This window comes from Peromyscus eremicus, chromosome 4 (assembly GCF_949786415.1).
Source record: "Peromyscus eremicus chromosome 4, PerEre_H2_v1, whole genome shotgun sequence".
Taxonomy (NCBI): Eukaryota; Metazoa; Chordata; class Mammalia; order Rodentia; family Cricetidae; genus Peromyscus; species Peromyscus eremicus.
Window position 1 is genome coordinate 149342785 of NC_081419.1, and position 17998 is coordinate 149360782.

The following is a 17998-nucleotide window of genomic DNA, read 5'->3' on the forward strand; positions in this document are numbered from 1 at the left end:
GTCACCAAATCATGGACAGGGCAGTGGCAATGAGAATCATGAGCCAGGCATCCCACTGGGATATGATGCTCCTGGCCTCCTTGGCTCCCAGAGCACTTCTGCTGAGGCAGTTTCTTGCTGTTTCCTGGCTCCTTGTCCCTGAGATAATGGCACTAAGGTAGTAGCACTGTCCAGATTGGGTGTTACAGTCCAGGGAATGAGAAAAGACCCAGCACTCATTCTGTCCATCCTTCACCAACATCTGTTGCTGCCCCTCTGGGCTCACTGGCAGCAAGGTGTGCTGATTCCACTATCAGGAAGTTGTAGGATCATAAGGGAGGTGTTCCTTCAGTCCAGTCCTCCTTTCCAAGACTGTGGTTCTGACGACAAAATGTCCATGTCCTCGTGGCCTGAGTGGCCACTGCACCACCAGCCAAGGCCTGTGTGCCTCACTTTGCACCAGCCTCAGCCTGACCACCTGTCCTGATGGTCAGGCTTGTCTGTTCCTGCCATCTGCTGCCCACTACTGCTGTGGCCCTCCCTTCTTTGGATCCAGCTGTGGGTTCTGGTTCCTGTTGCCAGGGCTCCTGTGGCCTGAGTTGAGACCAGGTGTCTGACTTGTTTCGAATCTGCCACATGCAGACCTGGCAGGTGTCAGGCTCTGAGATGCTGGGGTTGGGTGGAGGCAGGGGTGATTCCTCATTAACTCAGGTGCAGGTCCTGTACCCTGAGCTCAGGTGGTCAGATGCCTCTGTGAACCATCTCTTTCCAGGGTTTTGTACTTGGAATGGGAAGTACAGGTCAGTTTAAAAAAAATGCCTCCATCTCATTCCATAAACATTGGTTGAGAAACTAACAGCCGAGGTTGTCATTATAACGGTGACAGTGTTGAAGCAAGGTGATGGGCTGCTCCGATGGGCTGTTCACCTGACCTAGGCTGAGCTTTCTCACGTTATCCTGTGGGTACAGCACTGTGAGAAGGAAGAGTCCAACCTCTCACCCCTGGCTTGGCAGATGGCTTGTGACTTACCTGGGGCCAGAGGTGCTCGGTCCTATGAGATACATAGACTAGCCAGTCAAGGGGCTGTGTGGCAGTGCTGCCTTGGTGTGGTGGACCCCAGTGGATAGGGACACAGGTAAAGAGGGGAGAATTGAACAGTTTGGCTGTTTCCAGGCCCAGGCCAATGAACTAATTCCCTATGGTCTCTGCTTGTCTTCTGCTGGGTAGTGAACTTGAAGAATGGCATTTGGGGCGAGGAGGAAGTGTCTGACACAGGTGACCACTTCACACAGATAACAAGAATAATCACATATCATGGAACAATACCCTGCTAGGATTGCTTTTCTGAAGAAAACATTTACTTATAAATGTCAGAAAAAAAAGTATGCATTGATGGCCCAAATCCTGATTTCACCAGGGTCAAAGAGCCCTTGGGTATGGCCACCCTTGAGGTGTAGGAATTCTTGAGAGATTTCTTAATTCCAAGTAAATGTTATGAAACACCATTTGGCATTGACTGAGTGTACACAGCTCTTCGAAGATCTGTTTTGTTCTCCTTGCATGTGAGAAGTAAGGCTCAGAAAAGCCAAGCGTCCTGCTTACAGATGCTCAGCTAGAAAATGACAAGCTCTGATCATCAGGGTGTGTCTTCCCTCTTCCAAAGTCCATCCTCTACTGCCCTGTCATACTGCCTGTGGTACCACAGCCCACTTGAACAATCTCTGTCAGTGGAGTGCTTCTTGAGCAGGTTGGAAAGAATGGGAGAACACCTTATACCACGCCATTCTTCAGCCCCAGAACCGTCAAGATACAGTCTACTCGCACATGTCCTCCAAGACCTCGTAGGCTTAACTGCAGCAGGTTGTCATGTGATCTTTCCTTCTTCCCTTAGTCTTCAAGCCCAGCAAGTGAGCAGTTAGGCCCCTTCTTGTCACCAGGAGCTCAGTGCAACTGCACCTTGCCCAGATTCCCCTGTCCTGCTTGGTCCCTTATCCTTCAATTCATTTATTCTGTGTGTAGGCCACTGAAAAATAGCTGCTGATTTGTTTCTTGTTCATCTGCCTCTCCTTCTGGACAGCAAGCTCTCCCACCTTCCAGGCTCAGCAGTGTGTCCATGGGAACAGTGTCTGATGCGTAGCTGGTAGTCTAGGGTCATTTGAGAGGGTTTAGGGCCACAGCAGCAGGGAGCAGGGGCCAGGTTTGGCAGGCTTTACCTACGACAGATGGGGATGCTCTAGGCTCTGGTTGCCAGACAGAAGTTGTCAGGGTCCAGGTTCAAATCTCAGAGAACATTAGGAGTAGGATGGAGGCCATTCTCCTGCCCCAAAAGAGCTGGCAGACAAAGCTCTGGGTGAGCCCAAAGCAAACTTGAGTTCCAGTGTGGAGGGAGGTGTGGAGCAGACACACCACGCCCTGGTCTTTGTGCTGGGACAGGGGTTATAAATAGATACACATTTTCACAGGGGCAAAATGTTATAGCCCCCGACTCTGAGTATTCAGGGATTTGGCCCTGATGTCTCTCTACAGTGGCTGAGGATCCGGAAGTAGGGAGGCTTCTGGCTCCAACCCAAAGCCATTATTTTAGATAAAAATAATTGGAGCTTGGCATTGATTTTGTCTAATTATGCCTCCCTCTCCTGACAAGGCCTTTGTTTATGTTTTGTGGGGTTTTGATGTTTTATTTTTTGGGCTGTGTCCTCCAACTCCCCAAGCCAGAGACTATCTGAAAAGGAAATAGTAATTTGTCTTCACACAGCACACTGGCACACTCATCTGGGCTGCTAGAGGGAGAAAGGGAGGCGGGAGGCGCATGTGTGGGCGGCTCCCTTCCTAGTTAGCTGGGAGATCCCCAGCTGTCATTGGTGTTAGAGCTGTGTGCTCACTGACAGGAGGCAAGGCCCCTCTGCTGGCCCTAGACACTCCCCCTGGGTGGGGCAGAGCAGAGAAGGCTCCTCTCAGCCTGGCAGGCAGGTGGCTGTATTCCTGGGCTGATTTTCTTGTGCTGAGGATGGAGGATGGAGCTGATGCCTGGAAGCAAGGATCTGGGGGAATGGCTGTAACCAGAAGCCTGAAGCCCAGCAGTGGTGCCTGCCTCTCCCTAAGCTAATGGGCAGGAAGAAGACTTTCCTGAATGAATCTCTGCACTGATTAAACATGCCTGTGGCTGGGTGAACTGTGCACACCAGGCAGGGGGCAGGTGATGATGTGGAGTGGAGCAAGGATTTCCGCAGCACTGGCTCTGTGGACCAGCTTTCCCTCCCATATGGAAGTCTGACTTGATTTTGCCAGCAAGAGGCTCTAGTGGTCCACTCTCATCTCCCTTTCGGAAGGTGATCTTGAACTACAAGGGTGTATGCCAGGCACCTCTCATTGCACAGACCCTGGGTAGAACTTCCAGGCAGCCACCATGGTGCAAAACATAATCTTAGTGTTTTTCCGCAGAAGGCTGAGCCAGAGACCAGCCGTGGAGGAGCTGGAGAGAAGAAATATCCTGAAACGTGAGTAGCGGGTGATTCCTCTAGAGGTTTCCCTCACATGTGCTGAGGCTGCTGCAGGAATCTGAGCTCTAGTAGCCCAGCCCAGCTCTGCACACTGAACATGATGGGTTCCCTTAAATCTGAGTAGCTAAGCAATTCTGAAAGAAAGGACTCAAAGTAGCTGCATTCAGAAAGCTCTTTCTAAAATGAAATAAAAATAGCTCTCTTCCTAGCATAATTAAAGATGCTCTTATCTTCAGGTTTATTAGATGGTCCTGTAGACCCAAGGTAAACAAATCATTAACCCTGCACATGTTGGATGCCAAGCAAAGCTTCTAGGGAGTTGGCAGTGGGGGTCCTACGGGTGTTAGAAATCACAGACCCAGGCAGGAGTTGTCCCAGAGTATGCTATAACCCTTACTTGTTCCTCCTAGAAAAAAATAAATGACAGCTCACTAGAGCCCTGAAACTTCTGTGGCTCAGAACTTTGAGTTCCAGCCTAGTTAGGTATGTAATTGTAATGTGCCGAATCTGGGTGTCTAACAATATAATGTCCACTGTATGGAAGTTTCATGGTCTTTGATAGTGGAAGGTAGTCAAACCCTCCAAAGGTGTACCCTGAGTAGTGTTTCCCTGGCTAACAGACTAGTTTTTAAAGTATTTTCCATAATATGTGTTGTCTTTGGGTCAGTCCAGTAGCATGACTCTTAAGCTTTTCTCTTGCTGTATGCTGCACACTCCACTTGCCTGCATGTTGTTTGTGAACACCTTTTTCAAAGTTGTAACAGTACCAAGACTGACCTGGTACTATCAGTGAGGCTATAGAGTCTTGATTTGCACATGCAACTCAACTCATTCCTCTCCTGTCTTTGCCTCAATACTGCCTTTAACCTTAAAGCTATCCCCTCCTTTGTAGACTGTTGGGGGAAAACATCTAAGATTAGGAATTGTGTTTTTAAACTTATGTGGTGAGTACTTTATGTTGCCTAGACTGTGGCTGATACCATGCTTGAGCTAGTAGACAGGAGTCAAGCTATTTTAGTTAGCAATTATTTGGATATTAAAATATAAAGCCACTTATTTTAAATTTATTCCTATGTCATTGATACTATTCAAAGCTGTGGTCTAGATTTAGACAAAGCAGTTCTATATTTAGGGCATGCCATACTCTAGGTGTGCTATTGACACAGGAAGAGAGCCCCAGACCCACTCCCCCCATCCATAGCAAGTGTCTTCTCTTCCATGTGTGTAACCAGGTCTCCCCGCCACCCCCACTCCTGTGCTTCTAATTACTATCTGAAATAAACAGTGAAGTCTTAAAAATAGACTGTGCTCAGTGAGTGGAGCTAGCAAGCAGGTGGAACCTACTGCACTCACCTTCAGCACACAGAAGCAAAGTGGATTTTTCCTTGTGATGACCATGGCAACACACTATAAACACAGCACCTTCACCAGCAGGCCAGATTTATCCTTAGCCCAGAAGCCTTGTCAAGTGTCCTGAGTAGGAGGGTCTGAGGAACCCACTATTTGATTTGTGGGGTTCTGTTTTGTCTGTGGCAAGGCTAGGGCTACCACATATGGAATAAGAGTAGCATACCTAGCTGTGCACACTACATGTGGTTTCACTTGTGATTGAACTTTGTGCTTTCTTCTCTTCAAGGGGAGATGTATGAAATGGCAGTGCATCTGACACACACTCAGAATTCCATGTATTGGTGGCCTAATCAAATATGGTGACTGGGCTCAGTCTGTGCCAGACATGACCTGAAATGTGTTCCTTAATCCTTACCACAAATCTTAGAGTTGGCTGTTGTCCCCATTTTACTAGTGAGGAAATGTGACATTTTAACACATGAATACTATCTCACCTCTCTGGCTGTCCAAGTTCTTAGTCACCACACTAGAAGCAAGCACATATCCTTGGATACTTATGGAAGATGCACATGGAGCTGTCCAAGGTGCTGGTATAACTTCTCCAAACTGTGTTCTAGATGACATTTTCACGATTAAGGGGGAGTGGGGGAATCCCGCTTTTCCTCAGTCTTTTCACAAGGAGACTATACTTGGGGTTTGTCCAGGGCCTTTGTTTGTCCAGAACAGCTTTCATGCCATAGCTCCAGCCTCTCAGGCCTGGTCTGATGACATTTTCACCATTTCCTGGTTGTTTCACTACTTTGTGACCATAGCTTACAACAGTGCTTTTTCTATTACCGTATATGGCTGAAGAACTAAGCAAGCATATAACATGACTGTGTTTTTGTCTAAGATACTCTAGTCTAAGATAGCTTTTTAAATGAAAAAGTATTGAAAAGCACATTCAGATGTATTAAACACCCACATACCCAGTTCCCCCAATACAGGAGTATTTGAAATGCAACACTTAAATAGATGCAGATAATGTAAAATGATGTTTGGTGTAGGTTTCAAGGGCTCCTTTCCCCAGACATCACTGTACTGCTGTTCTGTGTGCTGGTGGGTGAGATCTTTTTCCTAGGCAGGAGTTCTGTTAAGGTTGGGGACCTGAGGCTTTATTTAGCAACCAGAATGCCAGAAATAGGACTACATTTTTCTCTCTGCATCCAAGGGCCAGGCTTACATTACTATAGTACTTCAACATGTTGGCCTACCTTTATTTTTTTTTAATTTATTTATTTTTTTGGTTTTTCGAGACAGGGTTTCTCTGTGTAGCTTTGCGCCTTTCCTGGAACTCACTTGGTAGCCCAGGCTGGCCTCGAACTCACAGAGATCTGCCTGGCTCTGCCTCCCGAGTGCTGGGATTAAAGGCGTGCGCCACCACCGCCCGGCTGTGTTGGCCTACCTTTAACTCCCAAGTATTGTGTGAACACAACTCAAGAGGCAACGCCAATTCTGAGGGCCTTTGGCCCCTTAGAAAATACTGTCATACACAAGTAGTTATGCTTCAACAATGGAGAAGCAGCTGGTTTGTGAATATGCTCATATTTGATGCTATGTTGCCTAGAATCTGAAGTTCATGTTTTGTACAAGTTGTCTAAGGTGTACACATCTGTAAAATGGAAAGACAGAAGACAAACTGTGCTGATTACTTAGAGCTGAGCATATGCTTGATTATTGTGCTATAGCAACTGTATGCTCCCTATGTTCCTAGATATTATAGACAGGTATTTGAGTGGACTGAAGACCAACAGACAGCTGCTCCCCAGAAGTAAGCAGCAACAACATACTTCTGTATAGGACAGAGGAGAATTAGACTAGGAAGGATAATCAAGCATGACAGCTCAGGCCAGCATGTCCTGAGCAGCTTTTGGGAAAGTGACTCCAAACATAGAAACTAGTATGTCAAAAGGTGCCATCTATAAAGTGGCTCTAGGAAACTTGGTGCTCGCTTGTATAACAAGAAATGCTCAACCTACTTCTATTTCTGTTTTAATCTTTCACAGAAAGGAATGATCAGACAGAACAGGAAGAAAGGAGAGAAATCAAGCAAAGATTAACAAGAAAGGTATTGTCCTAGATTGCTTTATATTACTGTGTTAAACACCATGACCAAAAGCAACTTGGAAAGGGTTTGTTTATATTTCCAAGTCATAGTGCATCATTGAGAGAAACTGAGGCAGGAACTAAAGCAGACCATGAAGAAGTGCTACTTTCTGGCTTGCTTATTTATACAACTCAGAGATACCTACCTAGGGGTGGCACCACCTCCAGTGGGCTCGGCCCTCCCACATCAGTCATCAGGAAAATGTCCACACAGACATACTCACAGGCCAGCTGATGGAGGCAATTCCACAATTGGTATTCCCTCTTCCCAGATGACCCTAACTTATGTAGAGTGGACAAACTAACCTGCACTGGATTATAACCAAAGCACCTTATTTTATAAATAGATATGAACCAGGGAAAGCTTCTGCAGCATTTGGATGGGGAGTGCAAAGTATCCTGTGACTTTGTGCTTTTCCGGGCAACATGGTGTCAGTTGCTCCAAAAGCAATGCCTTTTGCACATATCCCAGTGTCTAACTGAACCTTGTTGGCAAGGCCCTAGCAGCAATCAGCTGGGAAGGCAATAACACCCAAATACCACTTATGATTCCTTGCCAGAAGGCAACTGAGCATTATTTTTTTTTTACACAAAGAATCACATACCTTTTAGACTTGTCACTTTTAGTTGCCTTAGTTCTCTGATTACAGAATCAGCATCAAGGGTTTATATGACATTGAGTTAGATTTACAATGGCTGGTCTAGGAAGTAACTCCACAAGCTCAAGTCTACCTTTCATCCTGCTTACTCTACTGCCTGGCTGACCCAGGCCCATGCTGTGTTGAGCTTGGAGCTACCAGAACAGCCTTCCAGCTCTTCATGTCTTCTTACTACAAGAAAACAAGTGTGGCATATGATACCTAACTATAATCATCTTTTATTTTAGCTTAATCAGAGACCCACTGTTGATGAATTGAGAGACAGAAAAATACTGATCCGTTTTAGTGACTATGTGGAAGTAGCAAGAGCACAGGACTATGACAGGAGGGCAGACAAACCCTGGACAAGACTGTCAGCAGCAGATAAGGTACACTGCTTCTGTGCTGGTTGGGGAGTGGGGTATCACATCTTATATTCAGGCTGGGGCTTTCTAAGACAATGTGAACCACTAGGTAAATTATGTCCCACACCCTGTTGGTTTCATGAAGATAATTTAGGATTGAGTTGAGCTAGGAGACAGGGGACAGTTTTGTTCTGAAGGACACTTGGAAGTATCATTAATACATTTGGGGTTGTCAATGCAAGTGGTACCTGACATATCCAGTGGGTGGCCATCACAGAGTGTGCAAGCATTTTCCCAAGAAATGGCAATTTCCAAGTGCCATGGCAGTGTGAACTGTAAAATTTTGTAAGGATGGTATAAAGGAAATAAAATGACCCAAGCAAATAGGGTAAGTGACTGTCCATGTTTGAAATATATTATCTAGTAGGACATAAACCCAGAAGCATGGAGGAAGCTTTCAGAATACTTTTCATAAAAAAGAAAAATTATACAACCACTGAATTAGTTATTTGTTCTTACACATGCTTAGAAATATTCAGTTATTGTATCAACCTGGAAAAATGCTGTTACACTGGAGATGAACATGCATAGATGATCAAAGGGAGAGAATATCTTTAGCAGTCAATGTTATCTGAATATAGGAAAACAGCTCACCTCAAAGGCTTTCTATGTTTCCAATAGACACTCATCTCACCTGGACCCTGAAGGGCTCATCTTTGAAACAGTTATGATAGAGTGTTTAGGGAAACTAGAGGAGGGCCAGACTAGAGGCCCTAAAACAGATGCTCACTCTACTTCTGCCACAGCACAAAACAGAAATATATGCTCAAAAGTTCCAGTGACGTGTGGGTTTTCTGATAGCCCAATAACAAGATGCTCAAAAGCTGATCTTATTATTCTGGTTCTCCAAGACTGTGTTAGGTTCATTAGTTAGGGTGGGAAGGGTTGTCTGCCCCATTACAATACAGCAAATTAATTCCTTCCTAATTATTGATCACAATATTTCTGCATATATTAATGGCTGACAATATGTAAAGGTAATAATTTGTTAACTTGAAAAATCTATCCTTTCTAAATTTCAGGCAGCAATTCGTAAAGAATTAAATGAGTATAAAAGTAATGAAATGGAGGTACATGCATCTAGCAAGCACTTGACAAGGTAATTTTCTGTTGTGTGAACTGCATGGTGTCTAGCCACAAGGAGCTTTATACTCAGTACCACCTCCTTGGGACAAACTGTTACTAAGGAGGGATTGGTGGTGAGAAGGGATACATAGATGCTATGTTTAAGAAAATTGGTCTCAGATTAAAATATTCTTAGGTACTTAATTCCAATAATAAAAATTAACTTATAGAATTTGCCACATCTAGATTGCTGTGAGAGCACTCTCCATTTTCCTATCCTGTATCTATATTGATATTAACATCATTCATCAAACCACAAAGCTCATTCATTTCTTTAGCACATATGGGACAATCTACTATGTGTAGCATACCCAGGTGCTGAGGCTGTGACAGTTTAATATACAAAGGAAGCACATGCCCAACTTTCCCCATCAAGTTGAGCAGCACATTTTATGCCGACGCTGATGCATGGAAGAAGCTAGAGGAAAACTTTTCTTCTAGTGCTCTGCATACTTTCCAAGTCCTTTCTCAGGACTTACAGGCACATGAGAACTTAGCCAATAACAATCGCATTGTTCTCTTCCTTGAAGGATGCTCAAGCCCCAAATACAAAAAGAAGAGCAACCCTGGCTCCTGTACACTGCCTTCAGCTGCAGTGATGGATCCCAAGTGGCCACTACACTTATTTAAGAGATTTTTTTTTTTTTTTTTTTTTTTTTTTGTTTTTCAAGACAAGGTTTCTCTGTGTAGTTTTGCGCCTTTCCTGGAACTCACTTTGTAGACCAGGCTGGCCTTGAACTCACAGAGATCCACCTGCCTCTGCCTCCTGAGTGCTGGGATTGGGTTGCTTTGCAATCTGACCATGGCTATAAAACAGAAAATAACTATGAAACTTCCCCACTTGTGTCAGGGTTGTAAGGAAAGAAACTTATGCAAACAAAAATTTTAAAGTTTCCTCTCATGCCAGACAGGTTAGCCTAGCCCTTATTAGTCTTAGTCTAAGTTTAGGAAATAAAATTCTTCTTTACAACACATTTTAGTGCTTATTTTATTTCAAAGAAATAGACAATCCTGTGTATGGAAATCAATCTTTGTTTCTGTAAAGTTTTTTTTATTAAATTTTTTAATTTATTTTACATACCAACCACAATTTCCCCTTCTTCCTCTCCTCCTGTTTCCTCCTACTACTGCCTTTCTACCCCCTCCTCCACTCCTCATAGAAAGGGTGAGGCCTCCCATGGGAGTCAACAAAGCATGGCATACCAAATTGAGGCAGGACAAAGCTCCTCCCCTGCATCAAGGCTGGGCAAGGCAATCCAGCATGGGGAATAGGTTCCAAAAAGCCAGCTCTTTCACCAGGGACAGATCCTCATCCCACTGCTAGGGGCCCCACAAACAGACCAAGCTACACAACTATCACACACATGCAGAGGACCTAGGTCAGTACCATAAAGGCTTCCTAGCTGTTGGTCTAAAGTCTGTGAGCTCCCAGGAGCTTGGATCATCTGTCTCTGTGGTTTTCCCCATCATGATCTTGACCACCCCCCCTGCTCATAGAATCCCTCCTCCCTCTCTTCAGCTTGACTCCAGAGCTTGGCCCAGTGCTTGGCTGTGGGATTCTGCATCTGCTTCCATCAGTTACTGGATGTAGATTCTATGATGACAATTAGGGTAGTCACCAATCTGATTACAGGATAAGGCCAGTTCAGATACCCTCTCCACTATTGCAGGAGTCTTAGCTGGGATCATCCTTGTAGATTCCTGGGAGTTTCCCTGGCATCAGGTTTCTCCCTTACCCCATAATGGCCCCTTCTATCAAGATATCTCTTTTATTGTTCTCCCTCTCCATCCCTTCCCCAACTCGGCCATCTTGATCCCTCATTCTCCCCCTCTACATGTGCCCCCCCCCCGCCAGTTTACCCAGGGGCCCTCATTTATTTCCCCTTCCCAGGCAATCCATGAGTCTCTCTTAGGGTCCTCCTTGTTACCTAGCGTTTCTGTAAGTTCTTGATAGCTTTTTCAATGACAGAATTTTAAAGAATGAGCCTCCAAACCTAAAAGTGAGGAAATCATTCAGATTAGCACTTCATAGCAACTTTACAAAGTCAACACAGTATTTTGAGCCTCATGTAATTTTCTTGACTATATTAAGCATTATCATGAATTTAAAGATATTTTCAAGAGGAGCTGACCACCCAGACTGAGTCCTAGAGCTTCTGAGTATGCCAAGACCCTCACTGGCAGCTTTCACATGGAGTTGTTGATCATGAGGAACTCTGTGAGGCTATTCAGCTACAGCAACTCCCTCCTTGAAGTCCTATATATAAATCTAGGAAACTTTGAGTAGCAGTAAATTTGTTTGTGGAAGTTGTTTTTTGTTTTTTGTTTTTGGCAGCTTTAACTGTTTTTAAATCATCTAATTTTAAAAATCATTTCTAGATTCCACAGGCCATAGAGATTTTCTTCTGAGAAGAATTTGTGTTTAATTTTTGATACCAACACTGAACATTCATCAGGGAACTTTCCTCAAGACTAACTGCTGTGTTTGTGACAAGAGCAGAATCACACAGAGGAGCAATCCTGACCACTCACCTACAGAGGAGCAACCCAGAGGACACACTCACTCCCTTCTTTGGTGTCTGAGGAGTGTGAACTGTTGGGGTCACTTAAGGCCCAGAGTAACTCTCCCAGAAGAAAACTTGTTTGCCTTCAACCTTGTTTTACAGTTCTGCAGCGTCATGGAGGATGGGCGACATGCATGTGCAGGCTCACATTCCCAGCCTCCGCCATGAGGGACATGTGACCCAGTGTCATTCAGTATTTTGTTGAAAAGACATTTTTATCCTGATGATTTGAAAACTAAGTCCATGTTATAGAGTGATTTACTGTATTATACTTTCTCTTTTTTATATGATGTCTAACAAAAAAATACAGCTCCAACATTTTGATTCCTGTTAATTTTGTTCTTTAATTAAATGACTACTTATTGCAGGAAATGAACCCAGGCTTTCATTTTCTTGGGGTTGGGATGAGTTATAGGTGGAGACTGTGAAAAAACAAGTCAATTCCTAACACCTTTGAACCATCAGAATCTAAACACAAGAAAGAAAATTCCAACTTTGTTCTCTGTAGATTCTGATGAATACATAAAGGTTTGCATCTTGAAAAGCTAGTAACTTTTTTTTTTCAAGTTAAATTGCAAATTTATGAAGGAATATTGAGTGCATTTAATCTAGAAGTAACTTACTGGAAATCCTACCAACATGAAAATCTATGCCCTCTTTAAGAAGAGTTGTAAGTTTTTATTTGCCTGCATTGTCAAAACCCCTATGCAAAAAGGCTTAGATGGAATGGAGATTTGGAGTAATAGTTTACTCCAGTACAAGGAGAGAAAGTGAGCTAATTAACAATCCCCTACATTAGTTGTTTTTTTTTGGGGGGGGGAGGTTGGTTTTGTTTTGTTTTGCTTTTTGCTTTTAAGTCTTTCCAAAAGAAGCCTTCCTTCCCTTCTGCTCAACATGCTGACTAACGGGAAACAATGGCTTAGAGCATGATCTCAAAGCTCAAAGACCAACACTCAAATCTAGGCTCTATGCTCTTCCAAGCAAGTGACTTGCTATTTAGGATGATCTCAGTACTTCTGTAATATATCTAAATGAGATAAAGTAGCTAACATGCTGGGTATTAACCCAGTACATTCTCAGCATTTAGTGTGTTAGCTAAATAGCACCAGGACCAACCAAGTGTCCTGCACAAATTCACACATCCTCTACACCTCACTGTTCTCCAAGCTCTTTAAAGACTGCTGGTGGACCATGTCTATGAAACCTGCTTGACATTTGTGGTAGTGCTCTGGCTAAAGAGATTTGTGAACAGTCCTGATACTAGCAAACAATTCTATTAGTTGAATTAGTTTTTAAATAAGAAATGACAGCAGAAAGGTTCTAGCTTTACGTCTTCTATGCTGTGTGTCAATTAAAGCCTTTGTAACTGGAAGCTACAAACTGAATTTCACATGCATGTAGAATATTTGCATATGGTAGAGTCCATTGATGCTTAGTTGTGGCCAGTTAACATCAAAGCATGTGTTTTTTTGTTTTGTTTTTGTTTTTTTGTTGTTGTGGGGTTTTTTTGTTTTGTTTTGTTTTTTTGCTATTTCAAGATACACATTAGCAGCTCCTATTTTATATTTTGCTCAGTTTAAAATGTGAGCAGGTCAAAGTTTCAAACAAACAAGCAAACAAAACAATAACAAAAAAACCTGAAATTTCAATCTCTCAGAAATACCCATGTAATTATTACAGAACAAAGGGGAATCTGCTGCTCTTCTAGAAACTCTACTCACCCACAGTAGACAAAAGACCCACACTGCTTAGAGCAGAACCAAGTGGAGCCTTTGTAGAGATGACCTGGTAGACACAGAAACCTTTAGGTCTCTGCTCCAGTCAAATCCTGTAGCTACAGCTAATAAAACTTTAAGGTAAAGTATAGGACATCCAAAGAAGGATTCAAGTTTGGTTAACCTCAGAAGTTGCAAGATGACTAAAACTAACAGAAAATTTAATATTAATGAAGGAATTGGTAAAAGTACCCAACTTCTACCAGTTTGGCTTTACTAATAACTATTCTCTAGTTGTACTTCTGTGTTTCATATTCCTATGAGTGTCATAAAGGGAATTAAAAGGGTTGACAGATGTGAAACAAGTATGTTTACCAGCTACATCAATTTAACTCTGCAGTGACTAAGTGTATGACATATGCCAAGTACCTTCCAAATTAGAGGTACACACTATACAGAGGAATTCACCACTCATACAGGCAAGGTGCTATGCATATGCAGTCACCTATGACACTCTAAGCTTGAAAACAAAATTAATATTCAAGTCCAGAGGATTAAGAAAAGCATTTCTGTTGCCTTAGAATTCTTCATCATAACTAGTGGTTCTGAGGAGTGAGGTTCTTATGTGTCAACTTTACACATCATTTGCTTATATTTTCATAAAATGTGATAAAGAAAAAATATTTAATGCAAATAATACTAACCTTAAAAAGCTTACAAAACTTTACTAAAAAAATCTGTAACTTTAACATGATTTTTAAAATTTTAAGGAAACTAAAAGCTTTCTTACCTGAGTAATTTTTGGATCGTTGAATCAGGAAAATGAAGACCACCTAAGATCAAGAGGTCCATCTTGTGGACATTGATGGTAACTACAGGCTTAAGCTTACTGTCACATGTAAGTCAGGTTTTAGCTACAAATCTACTGTCAGAAGCAAATTCAAACCCATTAAAAATATGGGCATCAGGGTGGTGTACTTGTGTAAATACAGTTTCTTGGAGGTTTCAAGAAGATCATGGGTTCAAGCCAGCCTTAGCTACGTGAGGCTCTGCATCATAAAAGCAAAACAAAACCCAAATTCATCCTACATCTTCTCAGAACCCATTTACTCAGTTTTTTTTCAATGGAGCAAAAAAAAAATAGGCAAATAAAACAGTATATGCCGGTGTTTTTAAAAAGCCAATACCTGTAACTTATTCCTGACTTCTCTCCTGTGCACAGAGAGTGATATAGAAATATAATAAACAATGGGAAACTAACAGTCATGATTCTTTGAAAACAAGTTTTATGTTCAGAACAATAAGAATATTTTAAAAGTCTTTAACCTGAAAATGTGTTAAAAGTTACAGTATCTCATCAATAACAGGAAATAAATCTGAAAGTGGTGTCTTTTATTTCTACAGATGCCTAAATGCTATTTATATACATTATCACTTTTAAATGAAGCTTGTTACTTTTCCACAGAAATACAATACATTGGTGTAATTCTAGTGCCTGCTGATTAAACACTATCCCATTCCTTCCATTTCCACCTGGGAATGTGTGGTGTGCACAAAACATGGTTCAGGAAACACCATCTTACTCTTTTTACATTTCATGTTAGGCTTATTTGTTGACATTAATTTCTTAAGTGGTTATTTTGCCCAGAATTCTTTTTAAATTCTTACTCTTACTTCAATGCTTAAATATGCCAAGAAACTTAAAGTGTGTACCCATCATGTACAGTAAATGATTAGGTAATTGTTTACAGGGTGGGTGATGGTAATAAAATAGCTAAAGAAATCTATTCTAGCAATTAGCATTTCATACTAGTACTAAGACAGATTTAACAAAACTACTTAGAAAACTTGGTATGGAATTAAAAGCTATAGAAAAACTTTATAGTCTACCATGAATTCAAAGGCCAAGTTGGCCTATTAAGTTGGTGTGGTATTAGGATTTGGCAGTATGTAGATATGCAGTATAGGAATATGCAGTCAAGTGTTTAAGTTTCTACCTAATTATACTTACATTATTTCTCTATTTTGTCTTTTTTCCATGTATATATCTGGTACAGGTATTAGCCTCCATCTGGTTGGGAAGGAGTAGAACTACACCAGAAAAGTAGCAGACTGCAATCCAGGTAAGAAAATCTACAACAACCATTCATTTTCAATAGGTGTGTAATAGATAACTTAAAATTTTAGCAGAATTTTCTCCACTTATACCTGGCATTGAGCAAATGGTCTGGCTTACTATTTCTGTAGAAAAGTAAGAAATAGAGGAAAGCTTTTGCCTTTCTGAGATGGGATCTTACTCTATTGCTCATATTGACCTCTCCTAGGTTCAACATGTTCTTCCTCCTCAGGTTCTCAACTGTGGGAACTTGTAGATGTAATCGACCATCTTATTAAATAAGAAACACAGAACCAATGCAAAGAAGAAAGCCAAGAGATCAGAGCTAAGAGCCTTACCCTTCTTGCTGAAACTAGCCTTTTCAGCCAAGAGACCTCTCCGAAAGAGAACTACTTCCTGTCTGTCTTTATATAGACTTTCTGTTCTGCCTTCTCATTGGTTGTAAACCCAAACACATGACTGCCTCCTCACTGCCTGTATGTACAGCCCTCCAGGTCTTCTATGGTATTGAGATTAAAGGCGTGTGTCTCCAATGCTGGCTGTATCCTTGAACACACAGAGATCTACCTAGCTCTGCCTACCAAGTGCTGGGATTAAAGGCGTGCACCACCACTGCCCAGCTTTTGCTATGGCTCTAATAGCTCTGACCCCTGGGCGACTTTATTTATTAACATACAATTAAAATCACATTTCAGTACAAATAAAATACCACCATAGGAACTACAATCACAACTGTTTCTAGTTGAGGGATAAAAGTGAACAACAACTAATAACAGCAAGTTCTGGCCTTAAAAAACTCTATTTCCTAAATATGGGGGGTCTATAAACTGTAGCCCACATATCAAATCTGAACAGTTGTCATTTAAAATTATCTGTAAGCTAATGGTTCTGGTATTTTTTAAAATATAAAATACAATGTAAGTTCACTGAAATATAGACATCTTAAATGATAGACATCTTTAAACACAAGATTGCAAAAAAAAGTTTTAAATAGAAAGAAATGGAAAGAAGTGAGCATTTTCACTTATTATTCAGATGATCTTGATCAACAGGACACATTTAAGTAGATATGCCAAAGGAGAAATTTTTTCTTTTATAGATGAAAGATTTTTCCATTAATCTTGATAATGATTTCCCCTCCCTCTACTCTTCTCAGTTCCTCCCCACCTACTCTCTCATCCAGATCCACACCCTTTCTATCTCTTATTTGAAAACAAATAGGCATCTAAGGGATAACAATAAAATATAATAAGATGAAATGAAAACAAACATTGGAATAGGACAAAAACAAGCAGAAGGAAAAGAGCCCAAGAAAAGGCACAAGAAACAGAAGTAGAGATCCATTCATTTGTACACTCAGGAACAGCATAAAAACACAAAACTAGAAGCCATTATATATATATATATATATATATATATATATATATATATATATATATATATATATATATATATATATATACACACAAAAGACCTGTGAGGTTAGGACAAAACAATTAAAAAACAAAAATATTTAAAAAAGAATTAATAAATGGGACCTCATGAAACCGAAAAGCTTCTATAAGGCAAAAGACCCCATTAATAGGACAAAACAGCAGCCTACAGAATGGGAAAAGATCTTCACCAACCCTAAATCTGACAGAGGGTTAATTTGCAAAATATATAAAGAACTCAAGAAACTAGACATTAACCAATAAAATAATTCAATTTAGAAATGGGGTGCAGATCTAAACAGAGAATTTCATCAGAAGAATCTCAAAACAGCCAAGAAACACTTAAATGTTCAACATCCTTAGCCATCAGGGAAATGCAAATCAAAATGACTCTGAGATTCCATCTTACACATGTCAGAATGGCTAAGATCAAAAACACAAGTGACAGCTCATACTGGCAAGGATATGGAGCAAGGGGAACAGTCCTCTACTGCTGGTGGGAGTGCAAACTTTTACAGCTACTTTGGAAATCAATATGGTGGCTTCTCAGAAAATTGGAAATTGATCTACCTCAAAATTGAGATATACCACTCTTGAACATATACCCAAAGGAAACTCCATCCTACCACAAGGACACTTGCTCAACTATGTTCATAAGCAGCTTTATTCATAATAGCCAGAATCTAGAAACAACCTAGATGTCCATCAATGGAAGAATGGATACAGAAAATGTGGTACATTTATTCAATGGAGTACCACTCAGCTGTTAAAAACAATGATATTATGAAATTTGCAGGCAAATGGATAAAATAGAAAAATATGATCCTGAATGAGGCAACCCAGACCCAGAAAGACAAGCATGGTATATACTCACTTATAAGTAGATATTAGCTGTAAAGGATAACCATGCTACAATCCACAGATCCAGAAAGGCTAGGTAAAGAAGAGGGCTCTAGGGGGTATGCTTGGATCACTCTGGGAAGGGAAATAGATTTTGTGGGGAGGGA

The 17998-nt window shown here is 41.4% G+C and overlaps 1 protein-coding gene across 2 annotated transcripts in view; it reads left to right on the forward strand.

Annotated features, from left to right (window-relative positions):
- Positions 1 to 12103, forward strand: part of Phactr3 (phosphatase and actin regulator 3) — a 238434-nt gene extending 226331 nt beyond the window's left edge. For both annotated transcript variants that reach the window (XM_059262050.1, XM_059262051.1), the window contains exons 9-13: positions 3422 to 3477; positions 6876 to 6937; positions 7862 to 8002; positions 9061 to 9137; positions 11543 to 12103. In XM_059262050.1, coding sequence (XP_059118033.1) covers positions 3422 to 3477; positions 6876 to 6937; positions 7862 to 8002; positions 9061 to 9137; positions 11543 to 11558 — 352 coding nt within the window. In that variant the 3' untranslated portion in view covers positions 11559 to 12103. The remainder of the gene's footprint in view (positions 1 to 3421; positions 3478 to 6875; positions 6938 to 7861; positions 8003 to 9060; positions 9138 to 11542) is intronic.
- Positions 12104 to 17998: the final 5895 nt, after the last annotated feature.